Source organism: Cyrtonyx montezumae, unplaced genomic scaffold (assembly GCF_038088225.1).
Source record: "Cyrtonyx montezumae isolate F1298 unplaced genomic scaffold, pur_monq_1.0 scaffold_36, whole genome shotgun sequence".
Classification (NCBI taxonomy): domain Eukaryota; kingdom Metazoa; phylum Chordata; class Aves; order Galliformes; family Odontophoridae; genus Cyrtonyx; species Cyrtonyx montezumae.
In genome coordinates, this window is record NW_027072041.1 from 5,528,157 (window position 1) to 5,555,483 (window position 27,327).

Below are 27,327 nucleotides of genomic sequence, written 5' to 3' on the forward strand. Positions count from 1 at the left end.
AGTTTATATACATATATATATACACATTTCAACTCAAATCTATTTATTTCAGACTTTATGAAATGAGAGGTTTTTCTCTCACAGAAAGACATACATAGAAATGTTTCCTCATTTTATGTGGACTTTAAGGTCCACATAAAGTGAGTCTTAAACACTCTCAAAGGATTTTTGTTCAACCACAAAGTTTCACAACAAATTCACACAAGACTTTGAATCTGACGATTTTATTAGGAAAACATGAATCAGCCAGGTCTAGCTCAGACGTAGTGCCAAATATGAAAGACAGGAAATCTTGAGGTTATGGTGTTTTTATGCACTGTCTTCTGCATGTGCCCAAGAGTGAGCTAAAAAATGCACCACATTTACAGAACACTCTGTGGTCACAACGTGAGGTGGTACAGAGGTATATTTTTCTTTTAATTGAAAAATCTTTCCTTGTAACAATTTCTAAGGACTTTGCCAAAGCATGCAAAACCTTAAACTGATTCAGACTCACTTAAGTTTAGCTTTGTATTCACCAGAAATAGGAGATTCACCTAATCCTCAAAATATACATCTAACAATTCTAGGGAATTCTACACTTAGATTTTATAGGGGACCAACAGAAAAAAAAAAAAAAGGATTTAATCACAGAACTTTGATTCACACTTGGGCTTCTATAAGATGTGTATGTACAGGATACGGATGAAAACCCACCTGAATAACAATTTCAGTGCAGACTGTTCAAAGCTCCACCAATTTTGTAGAAACAGCTGAACATAAAAAAAAAAATAGTTTCTATGTCTACCAAAATGGTCACTGTTTTCTATATATTACTTGTGTGTCCTAAACTGTTTATTGTTGGAGACAAATAGGTGTGCTGGGAGAGGTACCTTCTTGTCCTGATTGGCAGGGCTCAGTTGACAATATAATGCCAGGCTCTGTTTCTTTTGCAGGTGGCACATGTGTGACTGAGTGTGGAGATGGCTTCTTCACTGATGATATGTTTAGAGAATGTGAACCTTGTCATAGGAGCTGCACAACATGTGTTGGGTACAGCTATGAGAATTGCACTGGATGCCCAAAAGATTTCCTGTTCTCTCATGGACGGTGTCTGAATCCAAGAAATTATCCACCCAGTGAGAAATTCTGGAGTGGTAAGTTGCAACAGACCCTTTTATTTTTCCTCTGAAGCTACTAAGAACTTTAGAAAGAGGACATCAGGATCATGCAGTCTGAGTAAAACTATACTTCAGTTTAACATATTACCATTAAAAAAAATACATAATCACTAAAAACATTGTTTTGATCAAAAACTAAATTAATATCCTTGAAAAAAGCATAACATTTTAATATACCTTAGCTGGTCTTATCTAAAATACTGGGTGTTATTTTATCTAAACTTATGAAGGTTTAAAAGATTTTTTTTTCCTCAAAAAGGATTAAAAAAATGTTGAGGAACTAGGAGTCCCTGGGAGCTCTACAGTCTATATTTTAGACCAGAACTTTGGCTATTGATTCCCTCCTGACTGAAGAATGTAAGTTGGAGGAATCGAAAAAGAATCAAATGTATGTTTGAGGTGTTTATTTAAAAGTAACATTTACTCTTACGCTTTCTCTCCAAGAAGAAATACACTCCACATTACACATGCACTGATGTCTAAAGAAATTCTAACACAGAATGTTCATAGGTTCATAGATTCATAGATACATTAGGTTGGAAAGGACCTACAAGATCATCTAGTCCAACCATCCTCCTATCACCATCCCTACCCACTAAACTACTAAATCAAATCCCTTAGCAGGAGTAAAATGTAAAGTAAGTAAAAGTAAGCAGGAGTAAAATGTAAAGTTACATTCTGAGTTTCTCTTCTGCCTCAGCCATTTCAGCAATTTTTACAAAATGATTAGTCCTTTCTTGCTTATCCTATTTATATCATGGTAAAACAATTCTTTACTATTCCAAGGAATAAAAATATTTGGTGCGAAAATGCTTGAAAGCAAAAGCTATTGAAGAGAGTAAGTTGTATTATTTTTTAAATCACTTTCCTTTATAAAGCATCTGCAAATGACTTCCAGTATGGTCACAATTTTTTTGTTAAGAAGGTATTAAAAGAAATGTCTACTGTAGAGTATTTGATGTTCATGTTATGTAAGTTATGTAAAGTGAAATTAAATGGATTATGCTACTGAGTCAAGCTGAGAATAAATTTAAATACATAAAAAAGAAATAATTTAAATACACATAAATAAAACCCCATTTTCTCTGAATATACAAATATTTTTGAAGTGAAACTTGTGAGTGCAGTGAATGTAGAAAGCAAAGCTTACAACTGGTGCTTTTAAACAGTACATACACCCCCCAACACGGAGAAAGATTTCCTATAGAGTTACAATATCTGCTTAGCTGATCACTATAAACAGAGAAGAGTCACTAAAACAATCTTTTCACTCCTTTTAGAGTTGTAAGGCATCAGCTGGAATAGCAGATTCAGTTTAGGATGCAGTGTAAAAAGAAGTGGGTCATTTTGACAGGAACCATTGAAGATAATCAGAAGCCTACAGAAAAGAAAATCTTAACAATTAAAGAGTGAGACAAATGAGGGGCTTGGGATTAAATGAGAATGCCACAAGAGAAACACAGTCCATTCCAAACAATGGAACAGGTCAAGTCTCCATATGTGCAGTTAAACTTAAACTGCAGAAAAAAATAAAAGATTTGACATGTGATAAAAGAGACTTTCAAACAGAATGATGGACTAATAGTAGACTCTTTGAGAAGGATTTGTAATTTGCATTACTAGAAGTCCTTGATAATGCATAAAAACATCTGACAGGAGTGTTCATTGAGGAGCGTGTGAGACTAGATTACTTATGGTTTCTTATAGATTTATTTTTCTATCAAACACAACTTTTCTTCTGCTTTCTATGTCTTTATTTGCTCAAATACTTCAAAGAATGACTATACTTGGATCTTTATGAACTTGCATTAAAAATTGAAATACAGTAAAAATATTTTCAGAAAAAATATTGACCATTTCTAGTCATTGCCTATTTAAGAACATAAACATATGAAAAAGAAGAAAGTTTCTTCATATTAGAAAATGGTCAGAAAGACCAATGAAGGAGAGAAAATAACAATTTAAAAAAAACTCGTTTACATGAGTATTTTCCCAATTTGAGGCACTCTGTGCTGTGGAAAGAACATGTCTGTAGTTTTGTTTATCAACTGATTATCTAATTCTGCTGTCAGATGAGATGCTTCATTAGCCTTTTTTTTTTTTTTTTTTTTGCTTTTTTTGTTTGTTTGTTTGTTTTTGAACAGGCAGCTGATGTAGGTCTTTACTCATCAGCACTACCGTGCTGTAGAAGCTGTTTCTCTCCACCTTTCCATTTCTCTTTACTCCCAGTAGTTAAAACACAGCTTGGAGATGTTTTGAACCTCAGGACACATTTCTCCCTGCGCTGTATTGGCTTAAGCATTGATGACTGCTGTAAAGTCAAACAGTTCCTGCTGTGCTTGGTGGCAAGAGACCACAAAACGTAACTAGAGGTTCTTTACCTTCTCTTCAATAGACTTGCTGGGATGTGGCAAAAGCTGTGTAGCTGTTGAGAAACAATGAACTTTGTGATAGTGTGAGCCTTTTCCCACCGGAGTATATTCCCAAATTGTAGTACCTTTCAAGTAAAGATGTTAACAATATTGTCACTGTCTTTACTGAAGCTATACTCTGAATAATTACACAGCAGTTTATGAACTTTCCTGCTCAGATACTGTAGGATTATCAGTCTCTCCAAACAATTTATTTTAATTGACTAATTAGCAATAAAATCTCAATAGTTGGTTGTTTTGTTGTGGTTTTTTTTTTCTAGAAATGTATACTGTCACTCAATTATTTTGCTGATACATTCAAGGAGATACCAGCAGAATCTAAATTTCCAGCTGTGTTATTTGTATTTGAAACTACCGCTCCACATTCAATGAATGAAGGCAAGACTGAAAAATCTTTATTTAACTCAAATAATACCACACACCAATGGAGTTGTTCCTCATTAAAAAATGCAATACAGTCCACACTCAGAGTAGGTTTCAAAATGGCAGGATAATTTTAAAAGAGAAAATAAAGAGAAACAAAGCAAATACAAAAATAGTTTCAGTATCTGTTACAAAGACAGATTTTTTTTTAATTGTTTTAAGATTTAATTGTCTTTAAACTTTTTAAAATTGTCTTAAGATCTCTGAAAACCAGTAAAATGTAGGCAAAGCAGCCAATGCCTTTCATTGCAATGTTCAACAAAGTTCTGTAGTATATACAGCACAAGAACAAGCAAAATAAAAATTTACCTGCTCTTCTCCAGACTGACAGTCAGTGAGTAGTCTGGCTATTATGACTATACAGAAAGAGCTCGAGGAGTAACAGGCCACCTGCAGATCTTAAACATTTCTGTAGGGCTTCTTCTTTTCCATTGCATATTTGAAAGGAGATTATGGGAACTAAGAATTTTTATTTTTCTACACGTTTGCCTATTCATGGCAACTTCCAAAGTTTTCCCCTGCTTACCCTGGATAAATCTCCAAATAATTTCTCATGATTTATGTTTTTATTTTTTAGGATTTTTTTATAGATATTTTGGTTATCTTCAGGGTGATTTCTTCTAGTAAAATATATGTTCTTTCATCGTCAAATTCACTTTCAAAGGGGATCTTGTGATGCAACATGGGTTCTTCAGGGGATATTAAAACAATTCCATATTTGTCCACCAGTCCAGGGTGGGCAAAGCTGTGGCTGTGATTTGGATTTTGGTTCTCTCTGCTTATTTATCAAAATATGCTGTTTCCACTGGATGCTTAGTGTTCTCATCACATTTACTCCAGTGCAGCACCATGGCAGAGCTACCTCTGATCTTCAGTGGACAGATGAGCTGTGCTAATTAAATAATGTAGGACAGACGATTATTAGTCCTCACACTGTAGAGGACTGACCTGGGTGTGGAGGGACAAGTATGAAATAAACAACCTCACCCCTGTCATGGGAGCAGGGATGAAATTGCACCAAGCTCATCCTTAGCACATACTCTGCCCCAGACAACACAGGAAGACAGTGCAACTTAGGAAGACAGCCAGAATTTCCAAATCCAGTAGTTTACGTCAGCTTTTACCATGTTCATCTTCTGTTTACTCTTTTTCTACAGAAATGTTACAACAGAAAGTCGAGGTATTAGACCATGAACTGTATTTACAAAGAATGAATCCATTTTCCTCAGGTTCATCCATCCGCATGAATTTAGTGTGCTTCACTGTGATTTTAGAGACTGCGTTGACCTACCATATAGGACAAAATGAGATTTTGGAAACAAAGACTACTGCTTTATTTGGCTTTTAGAGTAATATAAACTGAAGGGCACACATTGCAGCCTGCCATAGTGAAACCAACACGTAGTAAGACTTTGCAAATTGAGAGACTGGTCCATCTAAGAGAGTATTAAAATCTTTGTGAATGTGAAATACTTTTTTCCCTCCACCACAGTGTTTAAGCTTTCACTTTTATTTTTTAATGCAAGGATAAATAATAGGTCAGTCTATGAATATTTATGAGTACAAACTCCAAAACCCAAAACTTTCTAAAAAAAAAGTTTTCTAAAATGATATTTACTTTGAGGGCATATTTTGCTGGGCAAACTGTCCAGTTCACATCAGGAATCATTAAGAAGCCATACCAAGGTCTGAAATAATGGAACAGACTTTGTCTGGTATACTGGCTTTCATAAAGAAAGGGACAGCCAAGAAGGGAGGAAAAAAAATGAGAGAGAGATTGAGCTTCTGTTAGTAGCATAAAACATCTGCATTTTATCTCATGTACCAGATGATGGAATGACTTTGGAAATCAGGAGATACAGCAGTGTAAGCTTGATTCACCAAGTGAACACATGAGCACACACCTTTTCAATTAGATAAGAAGTTTTGCAGATCAGGTCTTTGTTTTGCCTATTGACTGTAAATACAGCATCATGAAAATTCATTCATTCCTTGGTTACATGGTTTAGTTTGCCACACATCTCTAAAAATTACAAAAGGGAAAAAAATGACGAGTAATGAGATCAAACACAAATTGAATATATATTTCTTGACATGTAGATTGTACATGCTGCAATAAATTATGATGCTAAATAGCAGCTGGATCTTTCTGTTGCATACCGCTCCCAATAATGAGAGCAACCTCCTGCAAACAGCCATTGACCAACTGTATCTATCTTGTGTATTTTCCTATTCCTAAATACAGAATAAAACAGAACTGGTAAGAACGCAGTGTGCTAAAAGAGTTCTGATTGAGAGAAACAATAACTCAGGCTTTAAAAGAATTACTAGGTTTTGCTGACCTTAATGCAGATACACAGATAAATATGCGAAGGTCTCAGAACAGAGAAGGACAGAAAAAAGTGGAATGAGATGGGCAGAAGACTGTAGGGAAATCAGCAGCAGGAAAGAAGAGGTTGTAGTTTTCCAAATGAGAATATGTTACGACATTTAGAGTATAGAATCAGAACATCATGGAAAGAGTTAGGAGCACTTTTTAAGCATCATCCAAATGTGAAAATTTGAGTTACTGAGACTAGTAAAAATGATTCACTATCCCATGTTGATTTCATATTCTAGCTATTTGTAAAGTACTGCCATTGTTGTTTAAAGACAACCAGGCTGAGAATTAATCGTTGTTGCAGACTGTAATTTACTTTTCAGCACTCCTAAAGTTTCTTTAAATTTACAGTTCATGTAAGTCTTTGAAATGGGATAGGTCTAGTATTTTATTACACAAATATATTGTTTCCATTATGTTTTATTGTGTGTATGCAATTGCAATTACCTCAAGGAGATATGTAACCTGTTTTTTGTCTTTATTTCCTGACCATATTGATTTTGCTAGCCAGTGCGATGTACAGTATAAAACCAGACAAACTAGGTAGCATCTCAGTTGGATTCTACTCAAATCACATCCCACTACACAGTGCAAAATACACATGCATGTTTGCTTACATGTTCCTCCCTGCAACAACTACTCCATGGTCCAGCAATGAAATATCTTGCAAAAATACTCTGCTTGATAGAATTCAATATCTTTTAAAATATAAGCTAAGGGTATTACAATTAGAAATGTAACAGTAGCTACTTTGATAGCAACTTAGAATTTAAATGTTTTATGTAGGCCTCCCGTTTATTCTAAGAAAAGCACGAATAAAAGGATCTAAAACTAGAGAAAACAAACCAACTTTTATCTGCCTGAACACTTACTGATTGTATTACTTATGAAATCTGTTGTACATCATGAGTGCTAGAGAATGCAAGATGGACAGTGGTGAACATGAGTATATGTGAGCAAGAAGTCTTATAGTGCAGTTGTGACTTAGAATAAATAAAAGGATGGAGCATAAGCTGTTTCAAATGCCATTACATTTAAAGCTATATCTGTTAAGATATGGACATTTCTTAGCTCATATGCCTTGAGATTTTAGAGTGCTTTTTGTGTTAGTTTATTTTTAATAAGAATTCATTTTCCGAAACAAAAAATGAGCACGTGAAGAGAAACACACTTATTTCCCCAAGGACCTAAGTTTTTCACCCTGAATATTTTTGAGAAGCCAAATTGAAAAACTGTGAGAGACAGTTCAAAATATAAAATACTTAGGTAAAAAGAAAGGGAAATAAGGGTTCCTTGTTTAAAGTGAGATAGATTTCTTTTTTTTATTAATTCAGTTTGGAGATCAGAGCTAAAGTCTTACAGCATTAGGTTTCAAGAAACTCTGCCATTGTCTCATTCATGTCTCATTCACAAGCTCAAATGTGGAAAGAAAACTGCTGTGGTTTAATCAAACAGCTGAGCCCCACACAGCCGCTCACTTGCCCCTCACAGTTGGCTGAAAAATGCTCAAGTGAGAAAGCTCCTGGGTGGAGATAAATACAGCTTGATAAGAAAGAAAAGAAGAAGAAAATGAAATTGGAATAAAAGAAAAAAGAAATAACAAAGGAAAAAAAAAAACAACTGATATAAAACACAATTGCTCACCACAAGATGTCTGATGCCCAGACAAACCCTGAGCAATAGAAGACCTGGCAGCCAACTCACCTCTGGCTTTTGTTGCTGAGCATAGCAAGAAACAGTATGGAATATCCTTTTGGAGAGCTGAGTCGCCTACCCTACCCATCCTGGCAGCACACTGTGTGGAGCAGAAGACTCCTTAGCTCTGCATAAGCATTGCTCTGCAGCAACTAAGTGAACAGTGGTTTTAATCACAAATCCAAAACATGGCATCGTAAGAGCCAATATGAAGAAATTACCTCAACAAACTAAGACAAAACCTCAGTCTTTCAATTTGATAAGCCCTCAAACAGGCTGAGCAGGCAGAGTACCAGGTAGCTGCAGAACTGCAGTGAGCCTTAACTCAACTAATGGCATGGCATGATTCAATTTATGTTTCCAGAAGGGAACTGGGAAGACTGAGCTGGATATGTCAAAGTTGTTACTCATTCTGACAAAGAAATAAGAATCAATGTGACATTTAGTCAAATTCTGGCTAGAGTAATTTTAAATATAGGATGATTTAGTTTGAGAAACCCAAGAAAGAATATTAGCATAAGGATAAAAACAGCTCAGTAGGTCTGAAAAGGTCATATATTTTGGCCTTAAGAAAAAAATAGAGCAGAACAGGATAATAATAGAATACAATATTTTTTCAGAGTCTACATTTCATTTTTAGAGTATGGGTGGTTTGAAATTTTAAATTGCAGACTTAGAGCTTCTACATTCAGAAGTTCATTCACAACCATAAGAGCTATAGACAGAAAAAACTAATGGAATCTTGTGGAATTCCCATGTAATGGTAGCCTTCAAGGGTCATGAGGAGGACAAAGAACAACAAAGCAGATGGTGTTGAGCCATGAACTTTATCCTTGTCTCAAACTTGCATATGGGTAAGGAAATGAGACAGGTCAGAGCAGAGGGCTGAAGCCTCTGAGGTGACAGTTCTTTCTGATGGCCACCAAACTCTTCCCTTGAAGATAGGCAACTTCGTTATTTGTAATTTAACTAGTTATTCCAATGTGTTAGTGACCTTACTTGTCATAGTCTGCTGAGTGAAGTTTTCACTGATGAGCTGAAGACTTTCTAATGGCTAAAAAGTGTGAGTTGAAGCTTTCATTTATCATTAGTCCAAAGGCCAAGGAAATACAGTTTGCACAACAAATTTTCTTGATGTTTTTTCAGAGCTGTTCTTGGAAAAGCTTGTTCTTTGAAGTAATATGCACAAGTTTCTGTAGCAAAATATTTTGCATCATATTTGCCTGTTCTGAAAACATTTTCTATGCAAGAAATTACATTTAATAACTTCTCTGAACTTGCCTTCTGTGGTGTTTTTCAGGAAAATAAATCCCATTTCCAGACAGAGGAAAAACTCGTTTTAACTTTCCAGATTATTTTTTCTTTAAGTAGATCATTGAATGCTAAGATTTTCAAGTTTCTCCTAACAGTCCCCAGCTCCAACATTTGAGCGCTTATACTCAGCTGAAAAGCTAGACTCACGCCAAGTAACAGAAGCACAACTGCTTGTGTACGTTCCCCTCTGGTGGTATATAGCATACACTGCAGAAAGCAGTAAATGGTGCCAAACGGGAAGATTTACTGGAATTAATACATCGACAAAAAATAGTAAATCCTTGTTTTTCAGTTCTTAGGATTAAAATATTTTGAAACAGTGAACTCATTGAAATATTCTTCAATAGTAGTTAACCTGTCTACTTAGCTTTATCTATTAGTTATTTTCTGTACTGCACCAACTCTCTTGCCAAGATCCAGGTCCTTTTCCCCTGGCAACACATACTTCAATATTTCTGAGCTGCTTCTTCCCACACATAAATGGTACTAAATTACAGTACTTAAAACTGCCTGGTAGGGATTTTCAAAGAAATAAAATAAAACTTAAGCCTGTGTAAGGTATCTAGATGCAAAGCTGTTGATAAAGGAAATGAAAAATAGTTTTTACTGCACATTTTTAGATCAGTGAACTGGAAAATCCTGAAAGCTTATCAAATAACTGATGAAGAAACTGAGTATGTGCAACTGAAGGCAAGCTTCAGGAAGATCCTTCAGTTATGGTTTTAGAGGCAAAATGAAATATACTAAATAAAAACTACATGGCCTTCCATAAATTAAGCAAAGTTCAGTTTCAGAGATTGCCACATGACAAGTGTATAAAGTGAAAGTGCTTATAATTTACAGACCAGGGGGGACAGAGGCAGGCACAACACCAAGTTCAGAGATGTAGCTGATATGACAGAAAAAAAGGATGCCATCAGAAGGGACCTGGACAAACTTTAAAAGTAGGCCCATGTACCCCTGATGAGGTTCAATGAATTCAAGTGCAAGATTCTGCACTTGGGCCATGCAATCCCAGACACAATTACAGACTGGAAGAACAACTCGTTGAGAGCTATCCCGCTGAAAAGGACTTGGGGAATCTGGTGAATGAAAAGCTGGACATGTAGAAATCAGTTGTATGTGTGTGTGCAGCCCAGAAGAACAGCAGTATCCTGGGCTTCATTGAAAGAGATGTAGTCAGCAAGGATAGAGAAGAGATCCTCTCCATCTGCTCTGCCCTCATGAGGCCTCATCTGGAATCCTGCATCCAGGTCTGGAGCACTCAGTATGAGAAGGATGCAGAGTTGTTGGAACAAGTACACTGGAGTCCAGAATGACGACCGAAGGGGTGGAATGCCTCCTATATAAAGAAAGGCTGAGTGAGCTGGGTTTGTTCAGCTTGAAGAAGAAAAGGCTTGATGGAGATCTCACTGCAGTGTTCCATTACTTTAAGAGAATTTATAGTCAGGAAGGAGACCAACTTTTCACCTGGGCATAGAGTGATAGGATGTGGGAATTTTAAACTAAAAGAGAGGAGATTTATATTAGATGCAAGGGAGATATTTTTCCCTCAGAGAGTGGTGAGACACTGGCACAGACTGGCCAGAGAATCTGTGGGTGCCTTAACCCTGGAGATGCTCAAGGCCAGGTTGGATGGGTCTTTCAGCAGCCTGAGCTGGTTAGTAGAAACACTGCCCTCAGCAGCGAGATGGAACTTCTTGATCTTCAAGGTCTCTTCACACCCAAGCTATTCTATGATTCAATTGTGTTATGATTCTATGATCCACAACAACAGGAGAATAAAACACCTGAGTGCTGCTCAATTCAGTAAAATTAAGACCAAATATTTAGCTTTCTCAGAGTATTCTTTATATTCTTACAGATGACAAGAAGAACATCCAGTAAGGATTTTTTCAATAATTAAGTAAGGAAAACTATGTATAGCTAGGGAGTAATGTCTTGAAAATAATCATCTGACAGTAAATTTTTTGTATCTCACAGAATGAGAAATGGCCAAGTGGGAGAATTCTTTGCATATTCTTTAGATAAGTAAAGTGAACACATTTGCATGCTGGTATGGTTAGGTGCTTCTAGAGATCTGACAGAGGCTTGGATTGCCCTCATAACCCAGGGACATTTAAACACACTTTTATCTGCTGAAACAACATATAGAGACCTGAAATAGAGAAAATAGGCCTTCAGCAGAGGAAAAAGCCATAGAAAATATATCAGTAACTGAGGGAAAGGATATACATTCACAGGAAATGCCACTGCAGTAAGCCTCACAAGACAACCACACCTTCCCAGTTCAAAGGGCTAAGAAAAGCAAATCTAAATGCTCATTCTTCTCGAGAAGAATGAAATTTATATGCAACTAAAACCAGTATTTTAAAATTAACTTGCAGCTCTAGCACTTTACTTTCTAAATCACATGACTATTAATCTATATGTAAATATACAGCTATACAGCTTATGCGTAGGTAATAAAAGGGACAGAGCCAAATCAGGAGTTTTAAAGAAGTCTTTCTTCACTCTAACTGCTCAGTGAATCTAAACCCCAACAGCATGAACCTGACTACAAAGAGCCCCAGCCCTGATAATGAGCTGCTTTCTTTTTATATGTACATTGCACTGCAGACCCTCTGGCCTGTGCCCAACTGAACCCTGGAAATTCTCTCAGACCTTTGTTCAGGGAGTGCAGAGATGCTACAGTCAGAATGATGATAATGGGGAAAGCCTTACTAATTTCCTACCATATCCATAGTTCTTCAGTATTGTGCCAGTGATCATCAAGATTTATAACACTATAGTCATTCACTGTCTTCCTCAAATTCATTCATGAGTAGATCTGATAAAGAATGGCTATGTTCTCACTGAGTGCCCTGCTGTTAGAGTCCAGCTTTGTGTCCCTGCTTTGTCTTGTGCTGTCCAAGGATAGTGTATTGAGAGTTTTTGTAGAATAGATTTGTTAAGATGCTCTGAGCAGCTGGCACAGTCAGTTGTAAATGTGACATTTGTTATAGATCGCCTCTTAGCCACACTGATGTGAAACTAACACTTTCAGAGATAGCTATGGCTCAGCCCATCCAGCAGTGTGGTTTTAAGTAGTAACTATTTTAATTATTATTCCTCCTCCTGTTTCTGTGCCATGTTACTATGCATATACCACTTTTCTCCTAATTGCCTCTCCATTGTGTAAAATCCATATCATTTCTCCTTGTGGGAAACAGCTGTATGTATGTTGCCAGTTTTTCTATTTCTTGATTTGATTAAGACCTTTCTCTTTTGTGAATTTCATTCAAAATAACAACTTTCAAAATTATTTTGCTGTAACAGGCAGAACAAGAAAGTATATGAATACCACTTAGGTGGTAGCAGATAGTGTCAGTCAGTCCATTAGCCTATACAAGCCCACACATTTAATTGGTAGGACAAGTTGGATGTGCTGAGGTGTTTAACTCTCTGCATCCCTCTTCTGCTTTATTCCTTATTTTAGATTTCCAAAAAATTAAAAGGCTACTGTCTTCTGTTCACTTGCTCATTACTACTTTCTCATCACACATTCATTATCCCATTGTTACAACTGCTTGGCTCAAAATGCAGACTCACACACTGAGGCAACAGACTTTCTTTGCATTTATTACAATCCTTGAATCTCCTTGGCACTGAGCCTATGCAAAGCATAACCAAGGTCTTAGCTTCCTGCAGGCATAAAAATTCAATTTGAAACACATCCAGAGCCTTTCTTTTGGAGGGAAATAGCCGGCAATATCACTGGGGAGAATTAGTTTACTAATCATCTTTCCAGACGTTTCCCTTTCCTTCCCAGAGATTTCTCCCTTAGATACAAGGTAATGATCTGACAAACAGCTACTGCAAAGGCTTAACGAAAATACCTCACTACATCAAGTCCCCAAATTTACATACCATCCTTTTCTTCCTGTTTGTAATCTTTCAGGAATACAGATCAGAATCTGGATTTGGAGCACTGCTCTGAAACTAAAAATATTTAGCTAAATTGTCCTTGATTGCAATGAGAAGTCTAGAATAGTGCTTTAGTAACTCTTAGAATAATTTTTCTGTTTCATTTATTAATACTTTTTCGACAGTTTATGGGCCAGTTCTGTGACTAATGGACACCCGGACCCATGCCTGGAAAAGGGGAAGGCAGAGTGTAGGGAGATGGGCCTAAAAACAGAACAGCAGCAATGATCTGAGGAGGAAAAACTAATTTACTGAATAGGATATCAGAATACAAAATAACACAATATAATTGGAATTGAAGCTAATAAATTAAATAAAGTGAGAGAAAAAGTGTCCTAAAATGGAGGCCTTGCACTAAAGCTGAAGGTGAGATGGCTAGGGAACCTCCACTGCTGAGATAGATGATCAGCAAAAGAGGTAGTCTCAGGACTACTGTGCAGTTTTATCTTTCCCTCTGAGAGGATAAAAGAATGCAAAGTCCTCTGGGGTATGTAGTTCTGAGAACCAGGTACCTGGTTCAGCAGTCCACGGAACTGGAGCATTAACTCTTTAACTTCCAGTACATTACATGATGTTACAGTGTTGAATACCGATAACAAAAAATCAAAAAGCCATGATTAACTAGTCATTTAAGAGCGTGGTGTTGAACACAATAATCTTTTTTTTTTCCATTTTGGAGCTCTAATTCCAAAAATCCAAGGACGCACATTGTAACAACAGCTTATGAAAAAATCAAAGGAAACAGTCATCTCAGAGTAAGGAAAATGAACAAAAAACCATGGAAAACAGTCTAAAAGAGCCTTTTGTTTTATTTTAATTCCAGCTGAAAAAAAACAGTTGCAACCATGTGATCCTTTATGTAGGACCTGTATCAAATCTGCTGAATTCTGTACTTCGTGTCCAGAAGGTAAGAGACTTCAGCTTCTTTGGATAAGATTTGCAGAAGACAAAATATACTGTATGTTACATACTTTATTGCTATCTTGGTAACTAAAAAGTCCATTAGCAGTTTAAGGCACACTCCAGTGAATCAGCAGCTGAAGTCAGGCATCAGCTAGGAGCTGATCACATACCCTTATCAATAAGGGTAAAAGCACTGTGAAGTAAATGTTGCTCCTTTTCTTTCTCTTCAGCCAAAATCTGTAGATATGATGTAGGAATTACTGAAGAGGGCTTCATTCAAGGAGATGTACAAAATAACCCTGATGATTCTTTCTAACCTTAAATTTCAGTGAACATTGAATTACTACATTTCCCAGCTACTTTGGGAAATTTTCTAAAGAATGTTTTATTCATGTTTTCAGACATCAGAAAGTCAGACTTCCATGTAGATGAAAGCATTTTTATAGCCACCAGAGGCAAAAACTCTTAGGAAACATTTCTAATTGGTGTTTATTCCCACCTGGGTCTCTCTTTTGCCAGGAAAATTTCTTGTCCACAATACATGCGTCTCTGAGTGTCCACAACAAACCTTTGCCGATGCTGAAAGTGGGGAGTGCAAGATGTGCATGAACAATTGTGAGGTGTGCACCGATCTCTGGCACTGCCAGAAGTGTCAGTCTGAACAAGGACAGCCTTTCTTCCTTCACAATGGCAGATGTTTACAGGAATGTCCTGAGTAAGTAGCCCCTGTTACATGACTGCTCCTTACTTCCTCACCGTGCTACTTCTCTTTATAATCTAAATCCTTAATCCTTAATAGACCTTTTAAGAGAAAGCTTAATGTAACCTTAGGTACTAAAAAATACCACAAAGTAAAAGTCATTTTCAGATGGCCTGAATAAACAAAATGTTCTATGGTTTAGAGAAGAAGTGAGAAATCAAAAGTGAAAATAGATAGGAAGTGCTATGACTGATTTTACTGGTCCCATTGTCTTCAAAAGAACCACAGTGTTTCAGGAATGTTCTTCATGGGTTCTGACAAGTGTCCTTCTCCTAACCTGTACTTTACTCAGAGTAGCACATAGCAAGGGTGTGAACAACTTATTCCGGAAGCTATCCTCAAGCAAGTGCAAGAACTTCTTTCCTTTGAGCATGACAGAGCTCTAGAATAAACTGCCCAGAGAGGCTGTGGAGTTTCCATCTCTGGGTATATTTAAAACCCACTTGGGCATTTCAACACTTTACTGTGCAAACTACACTAGAGAAACTTATTTAAACTTAGTGATCTCCAGAGGTCTCTTCCAAGGATTCTGTGATTCTGTGAACCAAGAGGGTGAATGTTTCAGAGATCTGATATGGAAATATAATAATTTCTGAGGCTTTTCTATCCTTGGCTTACATCCTTTAATTCTTACTCTAACAAGTAGAATTAATTCACTATCTCAAGTTCTCCTGTTATCTCTGCTTTCTTTGTTAGCATTCATCAAAGCCTTATAAATATATATATACATGCATAAAATCTGTGCTGTGTAATATGAAACTCTCGCTTGAGTAATCTTTCAAGAAAAAATGTGCAGATCTGCTTTTCTTATTATCAGCTCAAATTCTTCGTCAGAATTTTCATGCAAACTTTGTCATGTAAGTACACAAGGTCCAGTGAAACAGACTCTGACCAGCACAGTTCAGAATAAATGCAATGTATCTACCCTAATCCAGGAGGAAAAGAATTCAAAACCTGTCAAAAAACAAACAAACAAAACAAAACAAAACAAAAAAGGAAAGTAATATTTTGGTAAACATATTTATTTATATTATCTGTATTTGGTTCTTGATTGTTTTCAGTACTTATTCCTTATTTTTATTCCACACAGGGTCAATATAAGATAATAAAATATTACAGATTTTATCACTTCTTTCAGTGGCTATTAAACCCGATTTTTTTTTCAAGTTCCAGGCTATAAGAATGGCTTCCTTTTATTTGGCAAAGTCTACTCAAGTTCAGAAGTGGTTTCAGCCTCTGTGTTAAAGTTCTGCAGGAATAATTGAATGTCTGCAGAGACATTCAAGGTCAAGCTGGACAAGGCTCTAAACAACCTCATCTAGCTCTAGATGTCTCTGTTCATTGCAGGGGAGGTGGACTGTATGACCTTTAAAAGTCCCTTCTAGCTCAAACAATTCTATGATTCTGTTCTCCATGGGGACAGAGGATTCCAGGAGAATTTCTTTTAGTATTTGTTTCATACACTACAGACAAAGGGTTGATTTGCTGCACTGATAATTTCTCACGGAGAACACTGAAATATTGAACTAAAAGAGCACTCAAGACTGGAACAAAAGAGAAGGGAATATCAGAAGTAGATGCAGGATTACAGCTAAAGATTAGGAAAAGAAAAGGAAGGAAGATGAGAATAGATGACAGGAACAGCTCTTATTTTTTTTTCTCTAGCCTCGCTTCTAACATACCTCCTCAGACCTTCTTTGTAAATTTAATCTCTAGGAAGTCATCTCCCGCTACCAGACTTTTTAAATAAACATTGTGGGTTTATTGTGTCTTTAATCCAGTCTTTCTTTATCCTTCCCAGTCTTGACATTTGTGGGCTTCTTTCTTCTCCCCTCTGGGACCAGTGAGGTGACATGTCTCATTCTTTCTCTATCACCGCTGAGAGTCAGTTATGGGAGTCTCTTTTCCCAGACATTATAGACCCTCCTACTTTATGGAAACAGAAAACCAAGAAAATGGTGGGAAAGGAAGTTCAGTATCCTTTAGTGTAGGGATAAAAATAAGGGAAGGCCAAACTCCTCTCATTGTACTAGCATGCACATTTTCTGCTTGCAGGCATGCAAGATGTACATTGAGTGGAGGACAGGTAACTAAATGTGTGAGAAACCTATCAGATCCAATGAAATGAGTGTACTGGCAAGGACAATAGCTTCACGTATGCTCGTAATTCTAACAGACTGGAATGTATGCTAACCAACAGTTTTCTTTGTGTATATTTTCACTCCATAGGGGATACTTCGATGATTCTGGGACTTGCAAGGAATGCAGTGGTTCCTGTAAGACATGTGTGGGAAGTGCTACCAAATGCCAGTCCTGCAAAAGCCCTTTGCTTCTAGAGCAGTGGGAATGTAAACCTACCTGTTCAGAAAAACATTTTGCCTTCGATGGAATCTGTAAACATTGCCCTACAATGTGTCTGGAGTGCATTCACAGTGAAACATGCAAAGGTATTACAAAGAACTGCTTGTGAGTTGACTAAAATCTGTCTAGATCTGTCTAGGAGCTGTTGTCGTGCTGACAAGTCTGGGAACTATACGGTGCTGGTGCTGCCTGACGTAAAGAAACCACCAATGTGGTGTGGCAAAAGTTACGCTTTTATTGTTCAGTACATCTCCTTATATCCTCTCGATACCTTCCATAGTTATGCCTCTTAGGGTCTGTCCCTACCTTATCTACCAACCCCGTGTCGCCACATTTTCTTCTTTTGCTTCCTTCTATAGCTACTATTGTTTATGCTTAGTCAAGCCTAGCCGTTAGTTACTGTGTAAGCTTAGTCATTAGTTACTGTGGTTACTATGGTTACATCCTATTGCTTTTTCAGCTACTACATCTCCCCCCCCCTTATGCCTATATCTAGCATACTATTCTCTGAGTGGACCCTAACCGCGTACATCCCAAAATCCCTGCATTGCGCCTATACATGCAACAGTCCTCTCAGGAAAGCCTTGCCCTGTTACAGCACGATTCGCAAGTCTATCCTAACTAAAGCCTATACCCCAAAAGCCCGTACTGCCATCAGGCGTGCTTTCTGAAGCAGGTAGGCCAATATCTCAAGCCAAGGGAGAAAGGCTTTTATATGCTGGGTCGAGAACTGCCAGCAAATGGGGCGGGGTTTTGCCCTTAAGGCATGGCCAATCACCGCCGCTGCCACTTGTTGGCAGCAGGTAACAGCTCCTTCCAAAGGTAGAGCCAGATCCCGACGAGCCAGATTATTGGTTGTCGCAGTCTGAAGAATTTCCTGCCATGCACTGTCCATTTCTGATGTCCAAAATCTAGGTTCCTTGGGATCATTGCCTTTCAATTGATCATAGAAAGGCTTCTTTAACCAAGGAGGGATCCCTAGGGCATTACGGACCCACTGGAGGGCACCCACCAATTTCTGGACGTCCCACAATGTCGTTACAGTGGGCTTCACATGAAGACCCTGGGGCATAACGGCTGTGGGTCCGAGACGATATCCCAGAAAGTCAACCCCAGGTCCCCATTGAACCTTCTCTGCAGAGATAGTAAACCCCGCTGAGACCAGAGCGACAGTTATCTCATTCCCGAGATCCCTTAATCTGCACTCAGTGGGGGCTGCAAGCAGCAGATCATCCATATAATGCAGGATCTGGCAATCCGACATCTGCTGTCATATTGGCTCTACAGCTTGCCCAACCACCAATTGGCAAATGGTAGGAGAGCACGCCATACCCTGGGGAAGCACCCTCCACTGGAACCTCTCTGCAGGCTCTTGATTGTTCAAGGGCGGCACAGTAAATGCAAAGGCCTCCCTGTCTGATGCTGCTAGTGGGATAGAGAAAAAGCAATCCTTGAGATCAGTGACCATCAATGGCCATTCCTTGGGGACTGCTGACAGCAAGGGTCCCCCCTGTTGGACAGGCCCAAAAGGAACCAACTGCGCGTTAACCACGCGAAGATCATGCAGTAGGCGATAAGATCCTGACGACTTGTGGATGACAAAGACTGGGGTATTCCAAACAGAGAGAGAGGGCTCTAAATGTCCTGCCTGGATTTCTCTGAGGACTATTTGTTTGAGCAAGCTGAGTTTATTGGAAGGGAGGGGCCACTGATCTATCCAAACAGGACGACTGTCCTGTTTCCAACACGGAGATAGCATACTGCTTGCCTAAATGATAGATAGTGGCCTTTACTATAAATTTTTAATCCTTGCCCCAAGTGCTGGAAGGAAGTCCCTTCCCAAGACCGAGCCTTCAAACAGTCCCACTAAGGGTCTCATAAGGTGCTGACCTTCTAGGGTACCATCTCTGTTGACAATCGATATTTCAATTTCATCAACTGCCTTTTTAGTTGGCATAAAGCCACCAACTCCTGACACCTCCACCATTGACACTGTTGTTTGCCAATCTTTAGACCAGTCATCAGTAGCGATGACTGTAACATCGGCACCTGAGTCCACTAGGGCTGTGATAAGGGTTGCGTGGGGAGATTCAGACTCAGGTGGGAGGTATCCCATATTGGTTAATATCACTCTTGCCAGTGGCCTGCTACCTAGATCCATTGTGAGTGCCACCACAGGCATGGCCCCTATGTCCTTTCTTTTCATGGCCCATTTGGTTTGTGGAGGGAGGGGCCCTGGGCCAAGGGTCCCCTCCGCTCCCCGTTTCCCTGCAGTGTAAGACTAAGTTTTTTACATTGCCACGCCGTATGTCCGGCGCTCCCGCAAGCCTGGCAAGTGGGACTGCACCCTTGGGGGGCAGGAGGTCTGTTATCTGGGCACTGGGTTTTAAAATGTCCATACCGATCACATCTGAAACAGGATCCCCTCTTGGGATCCCATTGGGCAAGTGCTACTGCCGAAACCATAGCTGCAGCTAATCCCTCATTCGTGACAGGGGTCATTCGTTGTTTGTCCATTACATACTTAATTATTTCCCCGGGTGTACTCAGACTCGCTGGAGCGGCCTTAATGATGTTACAAATACTCTCGTGTGATTTCTCTCTTAAGCAATCCACAATAACTGCATTATGCACTGCCCTAGGCAGATCAGAACCCTCCACAGCCTTAATTAAACGATTCGCAAAATCTGAGAACTGTTCTGTTGGGCCCTGGGAAATGTCCCACCATGGAGCCGCCAGCTCTGCAGTTCTTGAAAATCTCCTGAAGGCTGCTACCACAGCCTCAGAGGAGGCCAACAAATTCCCCAGGGCACAAAAGTCTCAGCTGCAGCTCAGGAGCACCCACCATCCTCTCCGCCAAACCCATAAGGCGCACCATCGAGGTGGCACCCTCCCGGTTCGCATTGGCTGGGTGGCTGGGGTCCCGTATTGCTGCAGCCAATACCGATCTCAGTTGCAATTCCCATTCATCCCTCCATAACATGAACTGCATAGGTTCAAGGACCGTTCTCATCAGCATTTCAATGTCATACGGGAGCATTGGTCCCGGTGCCATCAACGCTTCAATACTAGCAAGCACAAGGGGAGATCTCAATCCCTTTTCTTTAATTGTAGTAATAAGGCGGGTTACCGCCTTAGGATCCAAGGGGATCCAGTGCGGCCCCTGCGGGCCCATCATGATTGGGCAAGCTACCACTAGTCCTGCTTGACTGAGTTTCTCCCCCACCCTAGCCCAGGGTGACTGATAAGAGAGGGGTGGGGACTCCATGCCCCTCCTCTCCCCTCTGGAGAGCCCCTCTGGGGGCTGAGGGCTGTATGTGGGTGGTGCCGAGGAAACAGCTTCTCCCTGTGGCAAAGAAGGATACAACGACTAGCTTGCAGGCATAGGAGGCAGATCAGATGAAACTTCCACATTCCGTTGTTCAGGTATGCGTGACGAGGGACTAGCTTCTTTGTTCTTATCAGGCAGTTCCCAGGTAGGGGCACAGGGCTCTGGCGCCATCTTGGAGTCTGCAGGAACAGAACAACCTCCCCTGCCCGACACCCCTGTACACCTCACTGTACACCCCCCTGTACTCTCGTCTGAGTCTCCAAGTCCTAATGAAACGCGTGCAGCCAAAGTGATCTGTTTTTCATCTCAGGCCACTTTAAGGGCTCCCAAAATCAATCCCCAAGTTTTAAGCTCAGCTGCCTTCTGCGTAGACGTGGCATGCTGAGACAAGGCTGTCAAAAGATCCTGTCTGTCAGGTTCATAGATCTCCACTAAGGAGGTCAGTAACCCTTCTTTCTGGAGCAGCGTTAAAACAGCTGCAGTCTCCTTCTTAGAAGGCGCATACTTATCGCAGTACCTCTTACAAAGTTGAAGCAATACCTTAATCACAGATTCCATCACGGCATCTGGGACGTTTCGCTCCCCCGCCGCCTTCGCCGATTCCTCGTAACCCACGAGAACCGGAGGCTCCAAATCGGTGCCTAAGCCCCAGAGTGTGGCCAACCCCTGCCAGGCTCTTCCACCGCTTCACCACAGTGGGCTCCTGTGTCCGTGTTGCAGCCCGTCAGCAAGCAGCCAGCACTGCACCTCACACGGGGCACCATTTGTTGTCGCGCTGACAAGTCTGGGAACTATACGGTGCTGGTGCTGCCTGACGTAAAGAAACCACCAATGTGGTGTGGCAAAAGTTACGCTTTTATTGTTCAGTACATCTTCTTATATCCTCTCGATACCTTCCATAGTTACGCCTCTTAGGGTCTGTCCCTACCTTATCTACCAACCCCGTGTTGCCACATTTTCTTTTGCTTCCTTCTATCGCTACTATTGTTTATGCTTAGTCAAGCCTAGCCGTTAGTTACTGTGTAAGCTTAGTCATTAGTTACTGTGATTACTATGGTTACATCCTATTGCTTTTTCGGCTACTACAAGGAGCAGACTGACAGAATGACAGATGTGAAAAGAAATTCTGTAAGGAGTAAACTAAACCAAACCAAAACAAGGAAAAAAATCCTCTAAGACAGAGGCTAAGCAGCTGGTGCTGTATTGAGGACATTTGGTTTAAACCAGGCATTTGTAAAGTGATTTTATCTTGTTCTGCTTGTTGTTCTTTGGAGATATATATTGGTTTGATGCTGTTTCAGTCTATTAACGTCTAAATACCTAAATACACATGCACACCACTATGAAATACAGAGTGCTTTCTTAGTTTAACTGAACTTTATGTTTCTTCAGAATACTTCTCACAGCAAAGAAAGAAACCTCTGTAATGAAACATTATCTAGTAATGCATGATTAGGAAGAACTTCAAGGTCCTGATGAGTCTGAATGCACAACAAAATACTTACAGAATAATTAATATTTAGCAAATTATTCTGGAAACAGAAACATGGAGGAAAAAGAAAATCATAAGCAACACTGTTAAATCAAGTACTCATAACAAAGTTAGCAGTTTAACTCTAGCTCTCGCCAAACATTCTGACCAAATATTCCAACCAGATTCACATAATAGCAAATAGAACAAAAGTTCAGAATTGAGCAACCATGTCCACCATTAGACAGTAGCAGAATGATTTGGTTATTATCAAAAGAATTTGTCTTCTCAGACCCCAGAAATAACAGGAAAATGCTTCATGAGAGCTAGGCTATGATGGGCAAGTTGGAGGGGAAGAGTTAGAAGAGAAAATAATACCTTCCCAAGCTGTCTGCTTATCTCCTGCTACAACATACACTGCTCCCTCACATTCTGAAATCAGCATTAGCACTTTTACTTACCTTGTTTGTTGTCTAATGTAGAGTGCATGGATGGGTTTGTCCTGCATGAAGGAAAGTGTGTAGAGGACTGTCCTTCCCAATTCTATGCTGAAGACAAGCACTGCTTTCCCTGCCATGGAGACTGCAAGGACTGCAACGGACCAGACTCAGATGACTGTACTGAGTGTGCCATCAACTACTTTGTCCTCTATGATGGCATGTGTTTTGAAGAGTGCCCTGAAGAGACTTACTATGAAGAAGAGACTGAAGATTGTCAAGGTTGGTAGTTGCTGTTTTCTCCAAAATGGCAGTAAGATAGAAGTAGACCAGCTAAAAACCATACCAAAAGGACCTTCCCTTGCTGACTATGGCTATCAGTGTCTTGGAAATGGAGGGGATAACAAATGCTGAAAAAGTATCAAGCTCAGTTTACAAAAATTAGAGAAAGCCTAGAGAGGAAGGCAGCAAAATACACTAGAATGTGTTTACTGTAATAAACAACCACTCTAGTAGAGTGCTGAGTGTTGTTGGAGACAGTATATTGAAAATCACTACTCAAGTAGTGCAAAAGGAAACCTAATGAACCAGTTACATATAATGATGAATGGTTTGACTATGCAGAAGCAGAGATTTTTCTGTTTCCCTCAACCTCTCACTCTGAGATGGAGGCTACTCCTTGAAAAACTTAAACTGAAATAATAATGAATAACTGAAATGTAGCAAGACATGGTGACATTCCTACTGTTTCTCCATTTCAGCATGCAATAGGACATGCAAGACTTGTTCTGCTTCCAATGCCTGCCTTACGTGCAGAGATGGCCTGATCCTGAATCGTAACGGGCACTGTGTGCTATCTGGACACTGCTCTCGCACTGAGTACTATGATGAGAAAACTGAGACTTGCAAAACTTGTCATAAGAAATGTTTTCACTGCTCAGGACCAAATGAACACCAGTGTATTAGCTGTGCGAATAACCACTATCTTTACAGTAAGTGTCTTACTCTTGCTTTATTCCACAATGATATCATGAAATAAACAAGCTTATGTGATGTTCATAAAACATTTAGGACCGCTTTAGACTTTCTAGATATTGCAATGTTGACCAGAGAGATAGATGACTTGTTCAGTGATAACTACTTTCTGCAGAGCTACCTGGAAACACTTTGAAAGACAGGGCAAAGTCATCCTTCCGGGTCAGCCATTCACTGGGGCCAAAGGAAGATTTCTAAGCAGCATCAAATCATGTAGCTAAACAAAATGTGTTTTCCTTTAATTCACATTTTATTTACTGTCACTTTTGCTTCCTATAAGGAACTTGAGAATAAGATAGGGACAATCTTTTTTTTCTTTTTGTTAGCGCAAAGATCACAGTTTTCATGTTAACTAGCTTAATCCCTGCAGAAATCTGATGAGCAGAGAAGTACTTCAGTAAGTGTTAAAAATTGTTCATGGATCACAAGGCCAGACTCAAGTGGATGGCTGAGATGTAGAAGTACTTTACTTTTCTGACATGGAGTAAAAAACTATTGTCTCAGGAAAAAAATGGTGAAGAGTATAAAATACTAAATCTTAAACTTCAATTCTTTGCTTTTTTTTTTTTCTTCAAGAAAAAAGCTAGGAAACTAGTTGGAGAGAAACTGGTTATCTTTCATGCCAGGAACATATAAAGAAAGTTTGAAGTGAAACTGACCCCAAGATGTTTGAGTCTAATCTGATGCAGATTTTGCATTCTCGAATTGTGGGTGCTTTGCATTAAGTCTGTGCTTTATATCAACACATTCAATTGTTTCACACAATCACCACTAGTAAAAAAGAAAAAAGACGTATCTGTATTTCCCCACTTGTAAGCATCAAAACTGTAAAGAGAAGCTAGATAATGAGTACTAAGCTAATAGTTAAGTAATCACTGTTCTCTTAGCTTGACATGCTTGCAGTTATTTGAATCAGTCTAGCTTCTTATTCCAGATTCCTATGCTGCTAATGACCCTCTGATAAATAGTGTGATGTACATGGTACATTTGGCAGCATTAGAGACATTTATTCCTTTAACACAAAGCAGTAGCTATTTATAGGGGTAAAGATCAGTGAATAAAAGTCACTAAATTTTGAATTTCCCATCAGATTCATCGTATACATAGAATGCAATGAGACTGACACTTCTAAGAGTGATAACTGTGAGAAATATTCATGCCTATAGACAGCTTCTTTATTTTTTTTCTTTCATGTATTTTGAATGAAATCACAGCTGTTCATTATTACATGCTATGCATTTATATTTCCTAAAGATAAAAAAATCTATTCTGAAGAGCCTGCTGACGTACATAAAGTACAGAAATGAGGACAAAGGCTTAGATGTTATTATATTGCAACATTCCTTTTTCTTGCTCTGCTACAAGTATTAACAGCATCTCCTGTTAGAGTCTACTCTAGGAGCACTTTACGAATTATTTTATAGCAGCAAATACTGAGTATGACCTGCTATTCTTCATTGCTGTCTGTGCAGATACAACCTGTGTTGAAACATGCCCAGCTGGGTACTATGCTGACAATGATGAAGGACGGTGTTCCCCATGCCACGTCACCTGTGCCACCTGCAGTGGAAAACACAGCTCACAGTGCCTTTCCTGTAAACCAGGCCTGTACAGACAAGGAAAAGGATGTGTAAATCAGTGTCCAACAGGGTAAGGTCTGATGTCTTTAGCTAAGAGCTACAGCACAGAGATCACTTTGAGAAATAAGGTTGTTTCTCTCCTATTTATTTTAGAGTCATATAGACTTGATTTTCATTTCCAGGAAAAATGTATGCTGTTCCAGTACAGAGACAGTGAAAAACCTTCCCTCTCAGTATAAAACTAGAATGTTTGCTTCCAAACTGGAATCGCCTGACATGTGGTCATTCTCACATTCTAAGGATATTCCTTGGTTATGTTTATACAGAAAAGACTGGAGTAGAATAAGTATAGTAAGTTACCAGCTTGAGCACAGGAGACTGGCTCCACCTAACTTGATGTTAAATGAGATTACTTTTGTTCTGCATTAAGCGTTTCTAATTGATCATAAAAAAACTAACCACTAAAACATCTGTACCAGAGCGGTCAAACTCTGGGTCAGCAACTTCATGAATATGAGTACATTTAATTTCAAAATGTGAATGTAATTAGCTCTTGTGACTACGTCACAAAAATTTAAATCTGGAAATTGGACTTAAGATTTATGGCTCAGGTCCAGTTGATTTTGCAGTAATACAGTCATGCTGGCATTCAAATTCAGTTATTATCCTACTAAACTGGAAGACTGTAGTGGCCATATCTCAACACAGCCACAATGCAGCTCTTCCCCTTTTTCTCTGACTACACAATTTAGATGAACCAATCATCTCTATTGGAACTCTTTGACTAAAGCTGCTTATAAATCAAAAGAAAATAAGAAATTGCTGAATTTCCATCTGACAGCAGGTCACCAGAGCACTGAGAAACTCATTGCTTAACCAATATCTCACAAGACATCTCTGGCAAAATCAAAATGGAGCTTATGTTTTCTGGGCCCTGTCTGTTTACATGTACCTGAATTCATCTTCAATTTTAGAAAGCCTTTCATTTTACACAAAGTTTCACAAAGACTAGCTTCATAACTGAATTTTGACAGCCATGATGAAGGATGTTCTGTTTTTCCTGCCATTGTTAAACATTTTGCAAAGCAACAACTACCAAATCTGTTTCAGCTATTTTGCACAAAACTCCACTGGGTCATGCAAACGCTGCCACAAGGGCTGTAAGGAGTGCATGGGGCCTCAACCAACAGACTGCCTTTTCTGCGATACACATTTCTACCTGCTGCACTCCAAGAACAAATGTGTTAGCTCTTGTCCTGAATATTACTATGAAAACAAGGATGACAATGTCTGTGAGAGATGCCACCCTTCCTGCCGAACTTGTGAAGGTAAAAGCATACACTCTGCTTTGGCAACATGAAAAGGATTATCAAAACACCTGCCAGGATTATCACTGTCTCCTTTCTTTTCCTCCCTCCGCTCCAAGTCTGTAAACACACAAGAAAAAGGCATGCTGTGCATAACCCTACCAGTCATCAATCTCTGGCCGCAGCAGGCAGCCAAGACCTCCCCAGCGGCTGCTAGCTTCTCCTACATCCTAGTGTTACTCGCTCTTCTGGCTGCTTTACATTGCCATCTTGCCTTTGAAGTACCATTCAACCAAGATCAAAGCAAGGATATGAATTCCCAGAAGGCTCACCATAGGGCTGCCTGAAGGCACTGTGCACAGAGCAGCCATACAGTGGAGTGTAGAGAAGAGAAATAAACTGACAATGATAATTATGTTTTCAGTCAACCAAGCCTCACACAAAAATGCTCATCCACTTCAAAATAAAAGGGCACTGATGATTACACAACTACAATTTGCTTCTTGCACAAACACTGAATAGTATCTTCATCTTTGAGCTAACCTACTATGTATTACTCTGTGTCAACGGTTTATGGGCAGGTTTGGCCCAGTTCCATGACGATTGGTGCAGGGGACCCACGGACCCATGTCCCAGGAAAGGGGAAGGGGGAAAGGGAAAAAGGGAAAAGGGAGATGGGCCTAGGAACAAAACAGCGGCAATGATCTGAGGAGGAAAGCTAATTTACTAAATAAGATATTTGAAAGCAAAATAACACAATATAATACAATAC

The 27,327-nt window shown here is 39.3% G+C and overlaps 1 protein-coding gene across 1 annotated transcript in view; it reads left to right on the forward strand.

Moving 5' to 3' along the window:
• Nucleotides 1–27,327, forward strand: part of PCSK5 (proprotein convertase subtilisin/kexin type 5) — a 265,589-nt gene that overhangs the window by 231,153 nt on the left and 7,109 nt on the right. The window contains exons 27-34 of the mRNA XM_065745519.1: nt 936–1,136; nt 14,194–14,277; nt 14,793–14,988; nt 17,263–17,480; nt 22,679–22,915; nt 23,395–23,625; nt 25,141–25,318; nt 26,359–26,576. Of these exons, the coding sequence (XP_065601591.1) occupies nt 936–1,136; nt 14,194–14,277; nt 14,793–14,988; nt 17,263–17,480; nt 22,679–22,915; nt 23,395–23,625; nt 25,141–25,318; nt 26,359–26,576 (1,563 nt within the window). The remainder of the gene's footprint in view (nt 1–935; nt 1,137–14,193; nt 14,278–14,792; nt 14,989–17,262; nt 17,481–22,678; nt 22,916–23,394; nt 23,626–25,140; nt 25,319–26,358; nt 26,577–27,327) is intronic.